Below are 25,608 nucleotides of genomic sequence, written 5' to 3' on the forward strand. Positions count from 1 at the left end.
TGCCTAAAATAAATCGCTTACAGCGATAAGGCCACATTTTGCATATCACTGTACTCTTTTTCCCCAATTTCAATTTTTAGTTATATTATATTTTAATTATATTTTTCTATACAAAATCTTTTATTGAATATTATTACAGATAGAAATAATGTTCAATAAAGGATAATGTGAATTTGATAGTTATTGGACTAATTTTCAAAATGTTAGGACCATAAATAATAAAAGAAATATTTTCATGCAACATTTTTAATGCAACTGATTAAAATGTAAAAACAAATATAGCATAAATACATTTCAACTTAAAATTAACCTGATTCCGGCCCTGCAGCGCCCAATGGCTCAGTTGTCATCGAGAATGTAAAAATCGGTTTGCCCCCAGTGTTTTGTCTCTGTTAGTTTAGACTAACTACCGCAATAAACATTTTTAATGAATTTGATGATTTTTTCAGTGTCCATTGCGTCAGTCATATGATCAATATCAAAATATAGTCTACAGATTTTTGTCTTAAGTTGTTACGTACCCTTTTGAAGAAAATGCAAGAAACCAACAACTTTTTTCCAATTTATATGTTTCTTCCAAATTATACGTTTCTTTGTAACAACAACATAGAATTTGAATAACATAGTTTCAAAGATAAATATAAATAAAAAAAATAGTATAACCGGAAACACTGAGGTAGAAAGAGAGAACATTACAAATATTATTTTTTTAATAAATATGTACTTTTGCTTTAAGAACACAAAGACAATGACATGGGAACCGAGATTTAAGCAGCATGTCTCGATTTGCGTCTCAGGGGAGAGGGTCGTGGGAACCCCACTAATTGGTAATTTAAACGCGTCGTCGACCTCATTCAATATTGTTATAATTAGTGACGAAGATAAATAGCGACGTAGACCAAATAGAAATACTGAAAAAAATTGTATTCTATAAACACATTTTTATCATTTGGATAATATTCTTTTTAGCAATTGGTGAAGTTAAGTGAGTTATTTGGAAATCATATAAGGCTCGTTGTTACGTAATCGTCTAAGTGTGGTTTTGAATATTCATAAATCGAACAACAAACTACTCAAACACGCATTATTTCTGTCAGAGTAATATTACGAAACTAAACTATACAATTTATAATAATTCATAAAAGATTATTGTTATTACCAAAACTTGGCAAATGTTATCTAATATAGAAAAGCCCGGTTAGACAAGCAAGATGATTCCCATATTGTACAACATCAGGTGGAGGTGCTGCAAGCAACGTCACGTCCCCACCAGCGGCCGGCGTCACGGCCGAGACTTTCTCCTGGCGACACCTCAGCCGCAAACTCGAGTCTAACCCCACGCTGCGCGCGCGCAGACCGTCTTCCACGCGCCGCGAACACTTCCGTGAACGAACCGCTTTCGCTCCGTAAACAGTGCGAACGTTACATATTTTTTAAACAACTGTTGATGGATAATCAAGTGACAATGCTTATGATCCCCAATTTCTGAAATTAAGGTGAGTGATTTTTACATTTTCAAACTTAGCCTAAGTTCGACGATGACATCCGTGATAAGGTACCCACTAGCCACACTGTCTCGTGGTGAACGCAAGGACGCGACCACATGTTGGACACCCACTGATGTCCACTGCTCATGTTTTGTCTTACTTCTAAATTCAAATGCCTCAGAAAATTGTTTGTCAAAGTTTCGCAACGGCAAATGACAGTTAAGCATCTTCATCTTCCGTGCGTACCTACACACAATGGGTTTTTCATGTAACTGTTAGTACTATTAGTTAGTTCGGTGTACAGTTATCTGCAGGACCGGTTGAGCCTGGCACGTACTGTCGAATCAGCTGATTTGGCTTTGTTATGTGAATGCTTTTTTTTACTTATTGATTTATTATAATATTAATATGCAATTATCTACGAATACAATTACTAAATTGGACTCTTCATTATCTTAATACCTTTATCTTACGTAGTTAACCTTTATTTTGTTAATTCTACCGTTCTGTATATTCGTATTAACATTTCATATGATGATGATAATATATTGACTTTATTTCCTAATAATAACTACTATACTAAGACTACCACCTTACAAGGCCTCCGCTTACCAGATCACATACAAAAAGATTTGCCAATGCTAGTAGTTTCATGTCATTTGTATTTTTTTTTCAACCATATTAATTTTTCTTTGTGCCCTACTGATTAATAACAATTAATATATTTTAATTGATCATTAAATAGTAATAAAGATAGGTAAATAAAGTTCCTTTGAACCGGATAACAATAAAATTTATCTTACGTTTTTCCATATAACTACATTCAAATGTAATCATGGGCACATAAAATAGTGACGAAATTATAGCGCACCAGCGCGTCACTGATGATAAACTGGAAATCCGTGATGATTGATATCACAAGGATGTCGAGTACCTAACTAACGAAAACTTCAACTTGTTCACTGTTATCTTTACTAGCTGAGCCCTTTGGCTTCAATTAGACTGGGAGTTTTGATTAGTAAATTTAAAATTAATTCAATGGATTACTATATACATCATGGAAGTTCGATGGACATAAACACAGAAACGAGCACAACATATTATAGAACCGCAGAGAATTATTAGTGATCACAACACAAGATCACAAGTACTGATATTTGCCCGCACTGGGACCTCCAGATAGGTTGCTTTGGCTCACCAGTTAAGTTGGAAAAACCTGTATTCGGTCACTCTCGCGATACAATGACATACAGTATTACATCTATCATGTAATACATCCTTCTCGTAAAGTATAAGGTACCTTCACCTGACAATTGTCATCCGGCTGCAGTCGTGAGTCATTAAGGATCTGCAGCGTCGATATCCTGCCAACGACCTATCACAACGCGCATAATTACTTCACTTCGTCATCAGCCAGTAGCTTGAGCGTCCACTTTGTTCCATTAACCTAAAATTATAACTACGCAGGTATTTTTCTACTTTGATCTTGTAGATAGATACCTAGATAAGAGTGTATTTAGTGCTAACAATACACACAAAGAAATTAAAAAGGCAAAACTAAAAAATAGTTAAAGTTGGATTTATAATGCACTTTTCGGGAATAAACTGGGAAGATATTGGGTGTAATATAAACCATTCTCAAGATGCCATTCCTCAATATAAATATATTTGAAATAGGCATAAGATAGAAAGAGTCCTTGCTCTTAAAAGTAAATACTTCTCTTTCTATCTTTTGCCCAATCTCAAAAAAGAAAAATCTAACTTAGTCCATATGAAATTAAAAATTCCATGTTAATCGTCTATTATTATTATTATAGACAGCCGATCGTAGTAGATTATCGTTTAAATATGTTTCCCTTCTATCAGTTAAGTAAATGAGTAAGATTAATTAATTCAATATACCTGGACACAAAATAATATAATAACTGAACAGTTCAGACTCGGTTTCTTCAAGCATGTATGAAACTTTAAAACGAGGCATTTTGCAATGAAACTAAAGATGGCACTTTTAGGTCAAATGACGTTTGTTAATAGCACAATTGCATCTATTGTCTTGTCCATGCTAAGTGAATAGGAAACTATAAGTATATTTTTTTATTCTGGTACCTTTTATAGATTCATTCGATAGAGAGAAGTGTTTAACCATTAAATATGAATATTGCCGTCTGTTAGTCTATCGATTTTACCCACTCTAAAAGCAGTAATTAAGGCAACATTTTACTTAAACAGCACTCACATCTAAGCGAAACTTCAGTCATCAGATTATTAATCTAATGACTTTTTTCATCTCATTAAACATTTTCAAACTACGACACGTATAACAAAACATTCTTTATTTACATATCGACTTTCTAAATTAAATAGCTAGCAAGATGTATTTCCAAATAATAAATATACTTCTTTCAGTTTATAATTTGTTCTGTCCATCATTAAGCATTCGAAATGACCTTTTAAGTAAATGTAAGCAGGCAGTTACTAAAATTGAGTAATTCGCGTAATACAAACAGCTGCTATACAACAATCTCCGCGAGGTAGATCCTGGAATTTACATTTAGTAAAATAATATAAGGTAAGACTTTGACGTTGAAGTAGTTATGCAATTTCGTATATTAAGTCCTTTGTTGCTTATTTTATAAGTCGTTATTAGTAAGTATGCAAAAAATATCTGTATGGTGAGTTTTGGTAACCCGTACAGATCCTTTTAAAATCTAGAACCAGTTCTCAACAATCACTTATTTTTGAACTTCACTTTCTTTCGAATGAAATTCTTTTGTATTTTTTACTTTTTTGTGGTTGTGGATGAAAATAGATATATATTTTATTACTAATCTATTTAAGTATAAATAACTACAAAATAGAAAAAGATTTTTTTCAAACTGAGCTATTGCTGTTGACTGAGCTCTTTTGTGCTTGAATGGGTTACACAATGACAGCATTGTGTAACCCATTCAAGCACAAAAGAGACAAAGGTAAAAGTATAGTCGACACGACAGATTCATCGCAGTAATCAAATAAGGCTTCTCAGCCGATGGCGCTGAAGATATCGTAGCTTTGAACAACGATTGTAATTTGGTAACGGCCTTGCCTGCAAATGGGTCAAATCATTGGTTGCCCAAGCGCAATTATACAAGACCACCTATTATTTTATTTATCCGACGCTTATCGGATCCATCTTGAGAAGTCCGTCAAACCAGTTTGAGTAATTTGCTTTGGACTATTTTACTATTCAAATAATACAATTGCCATAATTAATGATGCAACGCGAAGGTTGGCCGGTGGTAATATACTAATTTCGGTTGTTGTGAACAATATAAATATTAACCAAATCGAAATCGATAAATCTTCTAATTGGCGATTGTACTGCTGTCAGATTTGTATTAATGTATATTGTTTCCTACACGCCAACACCTGAAAAGTTTGTATCATGTTAGTAATTATTCAACTAATAACATTTGGGTAACTAAAAAAATAAATAGTAGTTTTTACTCTTTAGTGATAAACATTGTAAAGTATCAGTTATGTAATTGATGATTTATTTAATAAATATAATATCACGCAATAATGCTGGTCCAGTATTTTCCTATTGTTTTTGCCGGACTTTTTAGGAAGAAAATAAAAAATAATCTTCGAAATTGGAAACAAAATTTGTTAAGACAGGAAAATATTTAAATATTGTACAAAATAATCTGGCATAACAAATATTGCGTCCACAACGGTCGGCGAATCTCATTGCACAACAGCACATGAGAGCCAGACGCTCGGTCGTTGCATCTTCGTGTCCTTGTTGGTCCATGTTGTAGAATCTACTTATTAGACCTATGATACCGATGAAATATTTAAATTTATTATTACTGGATAACTAGTGTTTGTATGATACAAACAAAAGTCATCATCATCATCACCAACGTAAAGACTTTCGCAAATTGTATTATGTGTATAATAACTTTTCGCATATACTAAATCCAGAAAACTAAAATATATAATAGATAAAACTCTCTTCATAGTCGTAATCCTCATGACTGAGGGTCGTGTTCATTACGTGGAATGAAACACACACAATTTTATTGGCACTAATAATGAATGGTTTGCCTTATCCATTTCACATACAAGTTTCTCACGATGGTTTCCTGCACTGAATGCAAGTGATGGTCGATTAAAACTACTATACATGAGTCAAATTGGTATACAAACTCATATGGCACGAGTATCTAGGAGTTGAACCTGGGACCTTTTAGTTCACAGGCAGACGTCTTAACCATTACTCCACCACCGCTTCAGATAAAACGTGCAATTACTTAGTGTAAAAATTAGCATAGCTAAGAATCTTCCTCCATTCCACTAATGGCATGAAATATTCATAGAAGTATATGCAATAAAATCGTCATGATGTTATTATAATTACTTAATTAACTTAATGATATCAAATAAGTGCAGGCACCGTGTAAAGGGCAAGGCTTGCGACTTGTACGAACTTCCGCGAAAACTTGAACTGTGAATGAATTAAGTTCGTCGACCCGAGTATCAGTCATATCGTGAATCATTGGCTTGTTATCTCGTTGGCATTTCGTCAATTTAAAAAGATATTTGAAATATTTGAAGACTGATCCAATCTCATCATTATGAAAAGTAATATTTACTACTTAAATTTAACTTACAACGTCTTACTTACTTAGTAATTTAGAGGTTGGATTTAAAGTTTTAAATTTAGGAATGACTTTCTTAACATCAAGTTATGTTGTTCAATTATGTATCGAAGTATTTTGTATAACTACATTTTTTTTAAAAACTTACTTCGGCGCCTATCTTTAATTTAATAACTCATGAATCACATTTACTTTTTCTATAATGTAAAGGATAGCCAAAGCATGATATTCAAGCACGATTTCCCTTCCCACACATTTTAATCAATACCCGCATTTACCTACAAACATACCATTTCAAAAGCGGCAAAGCGGCAGTTGTCAATATAATTTCCGTATTGAACGGAATCGCAACAACAAACTTGAAAAAACAAAGACAGGAAAAGGAAAAATTGTTACCAAGTACCTACTTCAAGTGTCGACTTCGAACAAACGGAACGAAGAGCTAAGTTTCTTACAAAACTGTCATTTTTGACACAATCTTTTATTACATTCATCTCGTATTTTTAAAAAATCATGATCGTGCAACTTTTGAGGAGTTCCCTCGTCGGCAGCCTATCCTGAGTTCATTGGCTGTTAGGTTTGTTTTATAATATAGGTGCTGAATTTTACATAAATTTTATCCACTGAGTCGTGGCTCAAATAGTATCATGAGCAAAGCAAGACCTCAACTTCTGCTTGCTTCGTTTTTTTAAACTAACAAAAATACAACTTAAACCACTTAATTATATATCTTAAATCTATATTCTCACGTCGCCGCGATTAAAACAGCAAATTTGGGCTAATCGCAGCCGCAAGGGCATGGCGAATCGCTGATCACTGTGAAATTATTGCAGATAATCACGCAACATGCTACGCGTGAGCATCTTTACGCTAGCGTCTGCGCTCGTGCTGTGTGCTGCTAACCCAGGTGAGTTTAACTTTTTTAACCCAAACACATTGACGGGTAGTGCGAGCGAGTAAAACAGGAACACTCCATGACTCCATACTCTTCCGTACAGACGATGAATCTATTTTAGTGCGGATAAATAATCTTTCTTCAGAGGGATATGTAAAAGTTTATTTTATAAAGTAGTATTTTCAGTAGTATTTTTGACTACGACGTACCTATGGTGCTGGACCTTAGGTACGTCGAACCTAAATTACCATTAATGGGGAATTTCTACTGTATTTTTTTTACTTTCTATCACTTTGCCAAGTACTAAATAAATATCTATTTTAATTAATATCAGAAAAGAATACATCGTCAAATATTCTTACAGACATGTCAACAATGAACCAATAAGTCAAAGTCACTGATATTATCGGCACGCATATAATTTGCAATCATTATACGTAACGGATCTCCTTTCAATACTTGACTACTTGGTTATTCATCTACTTCATTTAATTTTTACATCTTGACAACACCATACGGATGTAACACAAGTAAATTTATTATTTTAGAAGTATTTTGAGTCGAGTTTCATTTATAGTTTTAAACATTTGAAAAACGGCTGACAAATAAACGAGGGAAAACGCTCAGATGAGGGAGTTACAAATGAATGATGAACGATGAATTACAAAAATTCAGTCCCATTGCCCGATATCATATAATGGAACTTCATACTACCGAATGGTACATTTCAATGACAAATGGTACAATACACTATCCAAGGCTACAGGGCTTACCAGTAAAGTTCATACGTGAAATACATGACAGTTTGTCCGTGTGTAGACGAGGATGTGGACTGGTTCATGTCAAATGCAACCATCCTCGTGCTGATTGGTCACGTATTTAGCAATCTTGTCATGACTCCATTAATTAAAGGTTTTGCAATACCAAACAAATTTTATTTAGCTAAGATATGTACAGTCATGTGGTTACGGTGCTTTTATATATACGATGCGGTGAAGGTAATTACCTTAATTGCAGTTTAAACTTCATTGAATAATTTTAACAGTCAACAATAGGTGGACTTAAGACCATATGGTTCTGCCAGTCAAATCTATGGACCAAACAGAAAATGGCAATAAGGATAGAAAGGGTGATGTGTACATGATGTGTACATGATGTGTACATGCAGTAAAATGTGTGAAACAAAATTATTTTATCCAAAGACAAATAGACAAAGGCATTTTAATCAATAAAATAGATTGAATACCAACCTAAATTAAGAAAAAAAAATATATTTTGTAAATAAAATAAATATATTTTATAAATAGATAGTGCAAAGGGGGTTTTAATACTTTTTATAGAACTAGTACGTGCTTATATTAAATTTACATTATTAAAAAATATTAAAACTAAGAAAATATTATAATCATATATTTACCATATAGGTATATATATATGAATATGAATTGTAATTGATCGTGTGAACGAAGATCGCTATGTAAAAATAATTAATGGAATTTTTATGTAAAACATTACCAACTTAATTACTATTAGTACCTACATAAACGCGTGGAACGTTGGAAATCTCTTAAATCAATAAATTGTTAGCATTGCGTCTTGCCTATTTTCTCAATTCAAGTACACAATAGAAAACACATTATTAAAAGGAGTCTCATCTTCGCTTATTCCTGGTTACATTCGGAGCTGTGAGGTTCAAAGCCTAGGGTAAGTGTAAAAAATATTCAATTAAATTTATCCAAAATCAATATACAACCAGCCGCGCACGTGACACCTAGGGAAACTCTTTTTGGGAATGCTAATGATGCCTATCAGCTAAGCAGTTATGGATATGTTTCCCATATTCGCCTTATACGATATCCACGGGTGTTGTCATATTTTAAGACAGGACCACAGGCCACATTTTAAATAACTGTCCAAAATTATGTAATGTTTTTGTATTTCTCTCTCCAACATCCCGTTCGCAAATAACTCGAACTAGATTTCATGACGTAGATTTGGCATTACGGCGGCGGCGTACATAAGGTAGATAAACTCCAAACATTTCCCCGCGACCTTGAGATCATTTCCGTTTCCGACAGGTCAAGGTGGTTCGTCAGCGTTTGAGATCATATTCCTATGATACTCACTCGCTTAGACATGCTCATTCTCTTATATTCTGCCGCTGAATAAAAGAAACAAAACAATAGGTATGTTTTTAAAATATAAAAATCGCTGCGCGAATTTCATGTCGAGAAGCAGTTGCAAGGGTCAAATTACTACATATTCGAAATTCCACATAAATATAAATTCTGTGTTAGCAAATAAAATATTGTCCTTTTCTGCCACCAGTACAGTGGCAGATAAAAAATATTCAGTTCCACAAAAAGTAAATAAGTCGGCGTAATAAATAGTGTTCCCATAAATTATTTTAAAAGCCTGTCTGAACTAATAAAATATTAAGTAGCTTACCCTTGAGACAGTAGGAAATGACACCACATTATCTAATTACATCTGCCTTCACTTTAGGAAATCATATCTTATAACGAACAAGTTGATCTAACACAATTATCTTAACGCTCGAACAAATTGCTAAAATAGATTTGACTAACCTATTACTTAAGTTAAAAACAGCTCAAGTCTTCTAAAATTAGTACGATATCCAAATAATTTGTTATTTGTTGATTTCGAATTTTATTTTCTTGTGTTAGCAATAAAGTTCAGTATTGCGCATATAGTCTAGCCGCTAATCAATTTTATTTTTTAACTTGCAATAATTCGTAAGGAACTATATTCTAACAGTTTCCCTACTTAACCTACCAATTTCTGACATTTAAATATCACTAATGCTAAGGAGTTCGATTAAAATAGTGTATAGTTACATAATATATTTAAATATATTGGTACAATTTCAGTAGAAGTGGGCCCTCGGGAAACACGCGCACATTTATTTCTATGTAACTTGCATAATATAATATTTAAATCTTTCACGAGATTTTTCATATAAGATTATTCATGTGAAATTGATAAATTCTAGCAAATGGAATTTATCCATCGGTATATAATGTACTCGTACTGCATACAAATTATTCAACATTTTCTTGATAGACTCACAGGCTTTTCCAAACACAATAGGTTTATTTCCCACGACAGCGAGTCGGCTGTTGGATTTTCTGTATAGTTTAGAGATTTTCAAAAAGAAGTAACAAAAGTGAAGTTATGGTGTATATGTGGTTTCGCCCTAGAATAGGACCACTCCATATCCTCCCGTGAATGTCGTACAAGGCGACTAGGGGACACCTAGTCTAGGGAGATGATAGGAAGGGAGATTCCAAGGAGGATTGACAATGCCGGTTGTATAATCACTAATCTTTAAAATTTTAAAGTTATTTTTGACGCTAACTCCGGGCTTCAAGGTATCACAGCCAAAAACGCAACCGGGAACATGCGAAGATGAGGGAGATAAAAATAACAAAAGTGAAGCAAATCTGTGAGATTTCCGGCTGCTCCTGCGATCAATCGTGTAGAGTGGCACGCACGCTCCAAATTAGTCGCAACAGGCACGTCGACAGTGAAAGTGGTATGAAGGCCGTGCGGTGCCTTCGGCATCCCTATTACTCTATGTAAGTGAGATCATTGTGACGGTGCTCAATCTTCACCGTTGTTGCATTTTATTCTTATTCGATTATTTGAACGCAACTCCGGGCATACGATGGGCGAAAATTCGCGCCGTGATTGCACATAATAGTTAATTTTAGTAATCACATATTATTGGATATACTCATACTACTCGGAAAATAAATTGAATAATTTACCGTCACAACAAATTACTTTGATATTTTATCGAATTGTGCACTGAAGCAACGGAATGATTACGAAACATGCACATGTTGATACAAACGTGCTTCCGCGTGTTGGAGGCCCTGACACGGATCGTAAGAATTCGGCCCTGGCGACGATGTCAATTAGCAATCACCGAACTGCTTGACATCTTCACCCTAACTGAATTTTTATAAAAATTCGCGACGTCGTTCTTAATTTTATGGAATTTCTTTTTATTTATTTAAGCCCATACTATGAATCTCAGTTGATTTTCTGTCATTGTATTGAGAGACCACAAACGATGTAACTGTTTAACTAAATTTAAACTTTCGCGTTTTATTAAATATACAAGTTTTTATATCTCAGAAGTAACAGTTATGTTGCAGCTGCGTGTTATTGTATGTGCTTAGAGATGTTCTAGTAGTCATTTCGTATTATCCAAATAAATATTCATATAAGTAGTTACTTATATGAATGCATGATACCAGCATGTATGATATATAGTTATATATCATACATGCTGGTCTGGGAGTGAAAGAAAAACATAAAATGTGCCAACTATTTTCTTTCCGCGCAGGTTGTAAAATCAATCGGGAGAAAAGGCCATAAACAGGAGATTTTTCTCATAGGCGATGGGCCAGCAACCTGTCACAATTTAATCTCAATTCTACCAATCTACCATAAAGCTAAACGAGTTTCGCAACTCTAGGCTTCAGGGATAAAGACGTTATTGTATTAATAAGTCGATTTTTGGTAATATGTCATATTATTATTTTTTATCAAAAAAAATTAAAGCAAAATTCATTTTTCACTCAGCTCAAGCTAATTGTAACATATATAACTTTGTATTTTTATGCAAATATATTAAAATACAAGTTGACTTAATTTGAGTACGTATTGATACGTTTGCCACGTGGGCGTACTCGGAAACTGGGTAAGGACGTCTTCAGAACATCCTTGTGGTTATAAATGACTAATGAATCGTCATTGTTATTGTAACACTTCCTGATTTATTGCGATCACGATGTCGAATAACTCCGGTCATTTGGTATATTTCATCACTATCAATATATATATATATTAATTTATTAATAACGAATATTAATATACATTTTTTATTTATTATTTCTCAGACAATAACTGATAAACCTCTACAGCCTGTTCCCTACTAAAACAACAAAAATAGAAACAAATATACGTATTCATTTATAAACTAGTTAAAATCAAAATTACATTCAACTTTATGTACTTAGAAAAAAAAGAGCGCGAAATTTGTTGAGTGTTTTATTATAAGAAGACAGTGCAGTCACGTTGCCAAGCAATCAAGATGACTGCCAACTGTTAAAGCATGCTATAATATTGCATAAATACACACTACGTTTACAATTATTTATATGTTCAAATGCATTGATTAAACCTTGTTAACAGATGTAACTATGTACTTCCGTGTGAAGTGTTTTCCATGATTATGTTATCAATCAACACTTCTCTTCTCTATGTACTCGTATGTGCAAATATTGTATAAAATCTTCTTCTTGTTCCTTACCAAATCCCAGTTTAAATACGGTTATTTTTATCATTCTTATTAGGTCATCTTAAAATCCTTATGTTATTAGGGTCGGCAGTTAGCTACAGAAAAAAATAATTGCCTCCTTCTAATTATTTTGCTCTATACGAAATTGCATGAGCTCATTCTGTCTTAAAAACTTTTATTAGTGCAAAAACACATGTGAATTATATATATAAATTGAGTTGAGGATACCGGACCTGTTTTTGTGCTGAAGCGGAACTTGTGAGTCTCGTGCTAACACTTGATAAGGCAACTCGTCCACTGCTGCGAGTGTAAACTGTTTAAACAGTATTTCAATTAAATCATTTATTCAGAAATTCCAAACCTTCACGGGCACAATTTTGATGTCAAATTTTTGTATAATATAGTAATTTATCAAGTGAGAAGAATTGTCGAAAGAAACTCATATTTAAACCAGTGTATATAATGCGGATCATGCCATAGCGGCTTACTATTATTGTTTCTTACATATATTTTTTTACAATAGTATAATAAAGCACATGGTAAAAAATAAACAAAAAGAACATTTTATATATTTTTTATGTAATTCTACTGATTTGCATAATTTATCTTACTATCTCTTTCCTTCTCATGGAACCAATTTCTCGGTTTCTACAGCCATAGAGCGCCGGAGTCTAGGAACCGCCGCGTCTTTTCGCATTAAATAAAATACAATATCATATCATATCTCATTACAACTGTGGATGGCAACTTTACACTTTATTGGTGTTTTTGTGGTTGATCCATTTCTGTTGAATGAGCTATCAGTTTTTATAGATTCATTTTAATATTGTGATTTAACTAATTCACGAACCGGATTTGCAATAACCTTGTTGTCACCATGCATGCATTATAAGCTTTTAGGCTGTACAGTCGGCTTCACAAGTAACACTACTTGCAACTTGCAATACGCAATGGTGAAAATTTACGAATAAGCAACTAATTTGAATAAACTGTACCTGTAGATACAATCCATGATAATGTGTTAACTTTACATCCGGTTCTTTGAAACACACACGATGACAATATTAGTATCTTGAACTGAGGCAAAACCACAATAAATTATACACTAAATCTATTGGTGATAATCATACATAAATTCGTCCGGTAGTTTTTGAGTGGGACTTTTTTTATCATATGTAAGAACAATTAAGTAGTAAATCATGCATTTACAACATTATTCTTAATTGATAATTAACCGTGCCAAGTTAAGTAATTCTGTGAATAAAATTTATGTTCATATGATTTCAATTAAAATTGCTTTGTACCATTTCTATATTCCATAAAATCGTATAGTGCTAATTGGAATAATCAATCTTGTTAACCTTACTTTTATAATAAGACACATAAATATTATTCATTTTAATATATGAAGCACCACAACCATACCAGTCATGTTGCTCTAATAAGGACCTATTGACAAGTCGCTTGTATTTTTATGAATCTATAATTTGTTGTTTAAGCATATTTTTATTTATTACTATCTCCGCCCTTCTTTCCCTTGGGGATATCGTGATGAAACTGGTTTAAATATTGTTTTAGGATACTTATATTAAAATTTTATTTCAAAATAATAAAAAAAAGATGTGGCATAAATGACAAACATCAGCACAAACTTACACCACTACATACTTTCGCATTTGCAGTATAATAGTAGGGATAAATATCATCTTTGTAAAAGGATTCTTTTTTTATAATTATTATATAAATCAAAAGAGTATCCACAACATGCTTCGTCATAAAGATCAACAAAAATATATCCACCATAACAAGCTTCGTCAAAAAGTACAGAGAAATATATCCTATATTATATATATTAATTATATATTATTTATTTAAGTTACTACTGAGATAAAAAACGTTGCAGAACAAGTTGTGTCTTAACTTTGTTCACACCATTATTAAATATATAAACAATATCAGAATCTGTGTTTTGCAGTTTGAAGAAACATTTAGTTGAACCACTATCAAGTATAGATACTAGACCTATTAGTCAAACATGCCGGAAGAGGCATGTGTTTTTATTATTATTAGTTAATTATATTTTTAGTATCCATTAATAGTTATATTTAGTACAGAAGTTGCCTCTGGGCTTTGTTCTACAAAATAAGTATGTATAATTAATAAACGTTCAAAATACTCTGTAAATAACATCAACATAAAACAATTTTATCTAATATGCCTTCCGGTTTCGCTCGATAACAACATAATAAATTATATACATTTCATAGGAATCACACTATCCATTGGTGAAAACTGCATAAAACTTTTGAGTTTGTCGCAAATAGATAGACAGACAAATGCCGCAAAGGACCTTGTTTTTATATGTAAGAATAAGGATGTAAGAATCTCTCTCTGTTATCTTTGCATGTTCCCTGTTGCATTTGGAACTGTGCTGTGACGTCGCAGATTAATTAGCCCGGGGTCAAGGATTAAAATAGACTCATTTAGTTCACAGATATATTTAATAAACTTTTACTTTTTAGTATCAAAATAACTAACAACTCAAAATGTATACGCGTACGCAAATATATAGCGTAATAGTAGTAAGATATATAATGCAAATCATATATAAACAAATATTTATCAAAATGTTACATGACAATATAAATATTATAACGACTAATTTAATTTATGAAAGTGGGCCTGTCTTGACAGCTCTCACACTACATACACCCACATGACCCACTAGTAATCAGCAGCGGGCTCTGACAGCTCCGTTTATTGCAACAGCTTCATTTTGCGATCGATGACATCATTAACTTTGAATTATCAAGATCTGTTTTGATTTTGGAAGATAAATACAACTTAACCGTAAAGTTGTTGGGTGTCTTTGAAGGTACTAGAAAAAATGCATCATGTCATGATATTTTTAGGGTGAGTTGCACCAGTCCATTCGACGTTGACCTTTTGACTTAAAATGTTTGTTGATTGATGAGGATGGCGCGGTTTGAAGACGTAGTGTTGAACACTAGAGAAAATCAAATCAAGCAAGTACCTACACAAGGTACTTGCTTGATTTGATTTTATCTATTGACAAGTTTCATATTCATCTATCATTGAAACTAATATAGAAGTGTAACTGATATAGATAAAGATTTATTTTTCATATACTTAAACTTGTTATACATCACCAACCATTAATTAAAATCAGATCATTGTCTGATAAAACTGTGTTGAAACTCATTGCATCTCAAAAATGTTGTGTTATTAATATATATCAGTTCAGGTGCATTTACAATCTAAGATCGGAGTTAATCTTTCGCTATAGGACCGATATGTGACCTTTATAAAGTAAACGGACTGATTTATATGTTGTACGATTATAGGTTATTGAATGATCTACGCTTATCAAGTTCGAAGATCGCAATTATCGTAGTGAAGATAGTCAGTATTTTATATAATGCATACGTGAGGCGAATGACTGCAATTCATCATCATTATAGATTATTGCATCACTTGTGTTCTGTTCGACCACTTTATCTTTCAGAAGTCCATAATAAAATAAAATACAAAAGTCTACATCTAAAATTTCATAACTCATCCTTTCGAAATTTGGAATAGATATAGTTAATGACCCAACAAGCAGACAAGCAGGTTTTTTTGAAGCTGTAAAGGTAAATAATGACAATTCGAATGACACGATGGTTTAAGCATGGAATTAGTAGGTACTTAGTCTAATTCCATGGGTGTAAGTAAAAATATGTCAAAAACTCCTACATTACGGTTTAATAATAAGAGAAAAAAAATGTAGAATCGAGCAAGTATCGAATCCACGCCGAACTGGCACGATCTCGATTGGTAGACTGCCCCGCTAAGCGAGGGGCGCTGGCTCGATTCCCGTTCAATTCCACATTTTTTCATCTCTTATCATTTTCAAAATTATTTAAAAAAGAATATATGGCATGTGTAACAAAACTATGATATCATTTGCTGACAAATAAACATAATAGTCATAACATTGATGGACATAATTATATCCATATCCTATGGTCACAATTAATCAATTATAAAAAGACATAATATTGCAAGCGAAAGGTATTATTGGTATTTTATAAGAGTTAAAAGGAATTGTTGCCACTTTAATTGCAAGTAACACTGCAATAGAGACATGGAATAGGAATGTTTATACGCACAGGTGTCATAAATACTGAGAAATAGGTGAACTGAAATAAATAATTCATTGTTATATAATATCACTAAGATATATAATAAATATAATGGTAAAGAAATGATTATATGCAACGGTGAGTTGAAAATGTACTAAAATGTCAGTTTGATAAAGTAAATTTAGCTCACACGTAGGCAACGTGGGAACCACATAAATCTGATTTTTAGGGTGCCTTGCCTAAAAACGGAATCCCTTCGGGTTCACTATGTTGTCCATCTATCAATCAGATTTTTAAATGGCGTTTTTCATATATATTTTATCCCTTATGTAAGTATGTATACCACAAATAAGTATCTATATATAACTATTATAGAAATTCTAGCAAAATAATGAATTTCAAAATTGTTACCCTATTTGAACCAAACCAAAGGTTTATATTAAGTTTAATAAAGTGAATCATATCTACAGTCAAAGATAAAGTTAACGAGTGCACTCGATACATATTGATAGCAACATTTACGAGCACATGCATAAAGTCTCGTTGCGCAGCTTTTTCACGTAACTTATAGAACGCATTCAGGTCAAGAATAATGGACAGTTGATAGATACCTAATGTAGGTGTTCTAACGATATCATTACCGTTGATATCTCAATAAAATGTGTGTTTACATAGCCCTAGTCATAAAATTTATAGCATTTTCCCTAATGTAAAATAAGTGTTTAACCGGTTGAAATAGCTTCATCATCATTACATAGTATAAAACAAACTCGCTTCCCATTGTCTGTCTGTCTGTCACCATGTATGCTTAGATATTTTATAACTACGCAACGAATTTTGATGCGGGTATTTCAATAGATTAATAGATATTAGATAGTAATGATTCCTGAAGAAGTTTTAGGTGTGTAATTTAATATTATTAGTATTACCCGAGCGAAGCCGGGACGGGCCGCTAATTAAAATATATTAAAATGTATCATATAAAGGTCTTCATTAACATTTTCAGCTTTCTACAATAAATAATACACGGTAGAGAGCAGGAGAGCTCAAGGTGAATATTTAAATGTAGTCAAAAATATTCATTGATCATTAGTACATAATGCATAATTAGTTGTTAAAAACTAAAGTAATTTCGGTACAAGTGTATCGAAATTACTTGCCTTGCAACTGATTGATGACTGGCAGTGATTTTTAATTGCATAATTGCTCCTTTTGTAGGTATGTAAATTATTTATTTATTAATGTATTGATTTGTCTACCAGTACTTCATCAGAATGATTGCATAGAAAATTTTGACAAAATATGCTCCGTTTTGTACTTAAATATTTTGAATGAAATAACAAGAAACCACGTCTATGGTTTATACTCTATGGAGAAAAGTTTTTGTTTTAAAACAAAAATTTATATTCAAAATGTGTTTTGAAATAGGACAATAATAAAAATAGAAAATAGTTTTCTTCGACTTTAAAAAATGATGGTTCGAATTCCACGCGACATTTTTTTAATTTGACGTATAATGGTTCCTTCCGGACTGAGGTGTTATTTATTAATTTCCAATTTTTTTCTTTTTATTAGAATTTATTAGCATACTAACGTAATGATCTATCTAACTATAAATGATGACATAGAAGGGATCTTTAGCGATGCATCGACTAGAGCAGCCAGCAAGGTCTATCGACCATTGAACCAACGATCAACACGTTCCTATGCGTATCTAGAACACGGAGCAAAAACAAATTCACATGCACTGGTATGCAGATCAGTAGACTAATTAGGCTGACACGATGAGAATATCAATGAATACCACTTTAACATATTCGTTTAATTCATTTACAGTCCTTATTGAGAATGTAATAGGGATGCTGCCTGAGTAAGAAATATAATGTACTCTAATACAAAATTAATCTTTCATAATTATTTTTAACTTAGAATAGTTTCTGCTTCTGTATTTTCAATTATATTTTTATATACCTTTCTTCGAAACATCAAACACAGTAAACTTTACATAATAATTGCTTACAAAATTCATTCATAAAATTTGTTTCCGAAATTATTAAATTAATCATATTTTATTTTAGTTTCTACAAAATTATCTCCGTGTTGATTTTAATTGTCTGCAGATAATAATTTGTTTAGTACCACACTATAATTGTCACCTTTATAATTTTACAATGTGTTTGTTTCAGAGGTTTACTATGAAAAGCAGCGCTACGATGGATGGTTCAACAACAGAGCCTACCCCGACTGGGGATCCGTCGGTAAGTTATTTTGATCTTCTAAATATTAACAAAAGAGTTTTCTTATTATTTAACTATTTAAAATTTATTGTACTCAAAATACGTTTGATGAAATTGATACACCTTAATACTAAGCATTGTTCTTCAAGTTCAAGGATTTAAAATAATGTAAGTAAATAATAACTAATACTATATTTTATAATATAATAGTCAATCTAATAAACATCATTTTCCATCTTGACCTTAATGGGAACGAACCCGGGACCCCTAGTGTAGCAGCCCGGCATGATGACCACACAGGGGCCGTTAATATGTATTTCTCTTTGTAATTGGCAAATCATTCATACGATATTGGTTAGGTACTATTTTATAGGATATTCCTAAGCCCCGTGACGTAGCTAGTAAATTATATTTTTTGTATATATAAAATCGCGATGAGTGATATACATGTAACCAATACAGTATGTGGTTTATTCTCAATTTAAGCCAACACGCTGCAATGTTATGAATATTAAGTATACTAACTCGCACGTTGCGGTCGTAATCCGTGGATTATGGAAATATATAATATCCTTGCAAGAGCCCGCGCTGGTGAGAGGGCCAGGTAGTATTTCCTAAGAGTAACAGGTGGCATTGAGGTGAAAATACGTGGGTACTAGAATATAGTAATATTCTCTTACAAATTTTTCCGATACTCATAAAATTACGATATTTGTTCAAATGTATAAGTATGTTATAGCCCGCCTACTTAATGGATTTTAATTACCTAAATAATAAAATAGTAATATCTATCCATCCTAAAATAGATAATACAACGAATAACCAGTTTTAAGGCATAAATTAAAAGAGGCAATATAAAATCTTAAAAAGTTTATAAAGATACAGAGTTTTGATCCAACTTATTATAATTTGTTTGATACTTGTCGCAAAAGTTCAGATACGAGTATATTGCATCGTTAATGCTAATTTGTGATATGATAGATATGTAATAAGCCGGTAACCAGATTCAATCTCTTTGTCAGCTGTCGTTCTGTGAACTGACGTTAATCAAGTCCAATTTAACTTGGAGACTTGATATATCGTGTAACCTTGTTTTAATCTATCTCTCAGATAATCGTGGTTTGTTTCATTAGCGGTCAAATTTCATTTCACTAATTGTGACCACACAAAATATTTCATTTGTAATTTATGACAGTACTAAGCCTAGAAAAACTAAAGGGCTTTTCATGTATTTGAAATATCTAATATAATAATTTCTGTTATTAATATAAATTTATATAAAATATGTTGCTGTTCATGTATTTATCATTAAAAGTTATTTTTTTACCACAAACATTTTTTACAAACATGTCAACGTCTCGAAAGAATTAAGACGATTTATATATGTCGGTTTTTTACAAAACACTGTATTAGGATTATTTATTACACATAAGATATTATTTTTATTCATCTTGATTATTTATAAAGATGACCTTCCATATTTCAAAGATCTATAAATTTCACGTTGCGAACTATTTCGCACGATCTATATATACCTATATTGAACGTGTGGTCTCTTTGGAACCGGAGCTAAAACATGCTTTATGGAAACCTGCCCCAGTCATTGGCAAAGACTGAAAAATTGCTTTTTTGTCGGTCTGTCATTAACCAGAGCAAAGTACTTAAATGGTAACTTAAAGTTATGGGTTCGACAACGATTCTTATGCAAAAATATGACATACAAGGCTATAAGAAGGGAAGGTATCAAGCCGTTTCAGTACAATATTTAATACTATTCTATGTCGTGTTATCTGTATCTTTTGTAATAAATAAACTTTTTCCTTTCTTTCTTTTTTAGCTGATATAATTTGTGATTTTAATGCATATAAATAAATATATGAAATATGCAAATAAAATATGAGCGTTATATGGGAAGACGAATATCGAGTCGTGTTATCGTAAATAATATATAACAAAAGTTTATATATTACTTCGTTTATTTATGCTGAGTTATTTTTTTTTTAGTTTATCTTTATAAAGTACTAAAGGATATATTAATTATTGTACTGTATAATTCATAAAATATTGATCAAAAATGAATTCGTTCAAATTTTGAACATGAAAATCTATCTAGATATATGTGCTAAGTAATTTGAATATCCATATAGTAGCAATAGTACTTATAGGTATATTTATTTACTTACCCCTAAGATAATTGAAATTTTCATTTCGTCATAAATCACCTTCAGATTCGAACGTCAATATAATATCAAGATTGTAACTGCATTGTCATACATTAAGACATGCATGCAAATTTTTAAACGTACTAAAACCGAAATGATTTTGGTCATATCTGTAAAACTTGATTACAGACAGACACACATGCAAATAAAAAGTGACAGTTGGGCTTTTAAATCTCGACCAATCCTTGTAGTAGAGAACATAGAAAAATAAAATAAAATAATTATATACCTACCTCTAGTCGCCACGCCAATCCACACGTGTATTTGTTTAGTATACGCATGTTTATCTAAAATCAAATACGCAACCGTAATGCTCAAGGTTCTATGTTTATGTTCAATACATACTTAATTATTAATAATCGTATTTATTTTTAGAATGCAGTTAATATTTGCCAACTAAACGTGGTCACATAAATGTATACTCGTAAAATAAAAAATAGGTTTTTGTTTTGTTTGGATGCGTTAATCTCAAGAATTTTAAGAAGTAATAGTACAATGCTACTAACAATTACAATAGATGTGAAAGTGTGGGTGTGTAAGGATTATGTGTGATTATTTAATGATGTATTATACTCAATCATGCAATATTAGGGGTATTTCGATGTAATTTGGCACATAGGTTGAATACTCTGCAAACCTGCACCTAGTTTTTATAGCAAATAGAATAAAAAAACATTTGTAAAATTTACTTCTAGCTACCGTAATCTACGCAGTTATAGATCCCCATACTGATGAGACATTCTTGACCCAAATGGTCACAGACTCACAGATATTATAATTACCGAGCCGGCGCACGTTGCGAAAGTCTATGAGTCGAGAGACAAGGCGAAGAACATCTGATGTAACGTTGGTTTGTTATTACTCTATGTTTTTGGTTATCCTTACTTCCATTATTAGTTAACTACATGTCCCATTGCTGAGCTGACGACATTTTGATAGACAATACAGAACAACGCAGAAATTGTACGAAGCTTCGATATACGTCTATGACGTACGTACGTATATCGAAACTTCGTGTGTGTCGAAGTGTCAAAATTTAAGGAAAACAACGGAGCAAGACGGACTTTCAACGTGGTACGTCGTCGCAATGGAGCGCGACTACGTAATGGGGCATGGCTCTTACGGAGAATGACTTGATATTTGAACGCATTTTATTAAATCTATCGATTTTGAGGGACAGACCTAATTCTCCGTATCATGGAGGAAAAGACATCAACGCGCATATTACCACTAAACCATGAAGTGATTTTCTAGTGTTGAAATTTTTTACAGTGTACAGAAAAATAAAACAGACATATTTTATTATTAGGTGGACCTAATAGAAACTTGTTTATAATACAAATAATGACAAAATATGTTCTTTATATGTTTGTATAAAGAACATATTTTGTCAGGTCCAATAGAAACAAGAATATATATTTTTAATTTTTGTCTATTGTTATGATAAAAATCACTAAATCCCAAGTTTGATATAAGTAAATACACTTACTTTAATTACTTTCGCTTTTAAAATATTAGTATGCATTAATATTAACCTTAATACAAACAGTGCCATCGACCTTTTTTGTCTAACGTTCAACGTGTTCGTGCATAGAACATATCTGATTGCGGCTAAATAAAGCGTTATAAATTCATAATTACCGCTGCGACAATGACAGTTACCATCTGTACAATGGTAATTGGGACCGCTAGATATTCGGACCGCGGTCCCAGTCACTTACTGTATCTGCATTTATTGGGACCACATTTATTAGTGAATATTTTTTCTCTGATTTTTTGACAAAAAAGTAAAAAAGCGGACACCCTGGGCTTCGATGCCCTAATATAGCTGGCAAGACAGAGAGAGAGACAGTTTTCTTAGCCATTCGTGTAAAAACATAAAAATATTGCACAATATATGTCCTTAATATATCATAAAAAGAATATATTGGTCATTGTCACTGCCCATGCAACTTCTGAAGCGCAGTTAATTCCTTATGCGGCTATCTCGTTATTGACCAGCAGTATATCTCCTTTCACAGCATTTAATACACACATAAACACCCATACATTAAACGATACAAGGTCACTTTTCTTCCTAAACTCCTTGAACGATACTAAAAAATAATGTATACCTACATATATTAAACACAGCGCTGTTGCCTTGTTGCTGCGGTTTGTTTTTGGTAAAAACTTGAAAATAATAAAAGGCGATCAATGTGTTTTTTTAAAGTAGTCTATTATATTATTATATACCTATATATAATGATACTTACCCAATTTATCAGTCTATCAGTTTAGTCGTGAAAGCGCAACGAACATTTATATAATTGCCATATATTTATGACTACTTTTAATTGATACGTCTGGAAGTAGGTACCTGACGGATTGAACGAATAGAAATCCACTTTGTACAAGTATAATTACTTGTAAAACATTAAAATATAACACGATATTTTCGGCTAGTCAGAAGGCATACAGTAAGTTAGAAGTTGCACCACACTTGTACAACATTGAATTAGCAAAACATAAACGCCAGTGATAGTGATTGAATACATCACAACGTAGATTATTAGCAATCGATAAATGATTTGAATCGAGATAATGACGGTCAAAATCTAATAATTGATACCGTGGGTCGGATCTCCTTGTTCCTAATTCACAGTTCATGCAAGTTGGTGTTTAATTTGAACATTACGCCACCGCAGACTCACGCCGTCAAATTATGACCGTTTGAGCTTGAATTGACTATAACGTGATTTAATCGTGAGTGACATCTTTAAAAACATGTCACGCATAGACGCTTAGTTATATTATCTATTCCAATATGTTAAAGCTGCAGTTTCTTTCAAAAAGATAAGATCAAAAAGATTTTAAATCGCAAAAATATGAGACGATAGCTAAATAGCCAAATAATATAGCTATCGTAAAATTCCCCCGGAAGCAAAGCCTCGGGTCGGGTAATAGTGTCAACCAACATAACTTATATAAATGTCGGTTGATTACATTTCAGAATATCTCAAAATGAGTACCGACGCGATCGAGTTACCGTCAATACGTTAAGTTTTTTACTCCGCCAAATTAAATCAATAAGCAGTCAAAAAGTATTCCTACTGGTGCAAATTCTATATCAAAATTATCCTGGATAAAAGTTCTTCCGAATGGTGTTTATGTGACTAGTGTACAGTTAAGAACCACTCTTTAATTTGTCGTAACAACAATCTAAATCAGTGCAAATCTGCTGTGTAATTGTGATCATTACTTCGCTACGAGTGCCAGTTATTAGTCATCAGACCTAGACTCCGCCCAACTCTGTGCGCTTTGACAGTCCGCCCAACAACGAAAGCAAAGTTTCGCCGCCTACGCCATCGCCGCTGTGGCTCTGCGGTCCGTATACACGACTTTCGTGTGAAAGACACTGGTTCGAATCCACGGCCACCTAGCAAATTTTTATTTTTTTTTATTTTTTTATATATATATTTGCTTCTGCGGGCATATTCTTTTTCGTCTCATAATGCCAGATAACTATGAAACCTGTGCTGGATGCCAATCTTTAATTACTGATAGAGAGTATCTAATCTGCTTCTCGTGTAAAAGGGCGTACGATTTAATCTGCGCTAATGTCTCGCAGCAACGATTTTATAGCACTCTGACCGGAGAGCATCGGCAAGCCTGGAGATGTGTGTGTTGTATCAGCAAAATGCCGAAGTCGGACAATACCAACACTCCCGTTCGTGGTGTGTCTGATGGAGTTAATATCAATAGGGGTGCGGCAGCGTGCAATCTCACCCAACACCTGGATGACAGCAGTGCGCTGAATGATACCGTGGAGATGACTGACATGCAATCCTTCATGCTAGAGGCACGACAGTGGCGGGAGGAAATGAAGGCTGCGCGAGTACAGTTGGAAATTTTTAACACAGTGGTTGCTAGGCTTACTGAAAGGCTTGAAGAGAGTGACCGAAAACAAGACCAATTGCAAAAGCGAGTCGACATCCTGGAGAATCAAGTAGCAGAGTTAAGTACAAACAAGGACATATCACTGCAAGTGACAATTGAGAACTTGAAGGCGGAACTGAATGATCGTGACCAGGATTTATTGGGAAATGACTTAGAAATAACAAATATCCCCGAAGAAAAGGGTGAAAACTTGGTACACTTAGTTAGCTCCATTGCGGACAAGCTTGCTGTAGATTTAACGGAGCAAAACATAGTATCTGTGTCGCGGGTTGGTCGATCCTTCGAGGGCGATGGCGCAGCGCAGCGGCCGCGCCCCATTGTTGTCCGCGTTTCGCGGCGGGCGGTGCGAGACCAACTGCTACACTCAGCGCGCGTGCGCCGTGGCGCTACTACGGAGGGCACAGGCCTCCCGATGCCGCATCGCCGTTTTTATATTAATGAAAGGTTAACTAAAACCAATCGTCAACTGTTCAGGCGGGCAAGAGATCTGGGCAAATCTCACAATTGGCGATATGTCTGGACAAAAGACGGAAAAATATTTGTAAGGCAGCATACGGGCTCCGACTCACCGCGTCATCGCATTCGCTGTGAACAGGATCTAACAAAAATTTTTGGGGCATAATACTGTTGGTTCTTGTCTGGTCAAAAGTGCATAACAGTAAATGTATATTGTACCCTTCTTACATAAGTAGAAATTTTAATGTACAA

At 33.2% G+C, this 25,608-nt stretch overlaps 1 protein-coding gene across 2 annotated transcripts in view; it reads left to right on the forward strand.

The window, feature by feature from the left end:
• The first annotated feature begins 1,274 nt into the window (after positions 1-1,274).
• Positions 1,275-25,608, forward strand: part of Duox (Dual oxidase) — a 45,090-nt gene continuing 20,756 nt past the window's right edge. Inside the window, exons 1-3 of one of the 2 annotated variants that reach the window (XM_053753570.1) lie at positions 1,275-1,496; positions 6,964-7,037; positions 18,689-18,760. In XM_053753570.1, coding sequence (XP_053609545.1) covers positions 6,977-7,037; positions 18,689-18,760 — 133 coding nt within the window. In that variant the 5' untranslated portion in view covers positions 1,275-1,496; positions 6,964-6,976. The remainder of the gene's footprint in view (positions 1,497-6,963; positions 7,038-18,688; positions 18,761-25,608) is intronic. The other variant, XM_053753571.1, reaches the window with a different exon arrangement.

This window comes from Plodia interpunctella, chromosome 13, assembly GCF_027563975.2.
Source record: "Plodia interpunctella isolate USDA-ARS_2022_Savannah chromosome 13, ilPloInte3.2, whole genome shotgun sequence".
NCBI lineage: Eukaryota > Metazoa > Arthropoda > Insecta > Lepidoptera > Pyralidae > Plodia > Plodia interpunctella.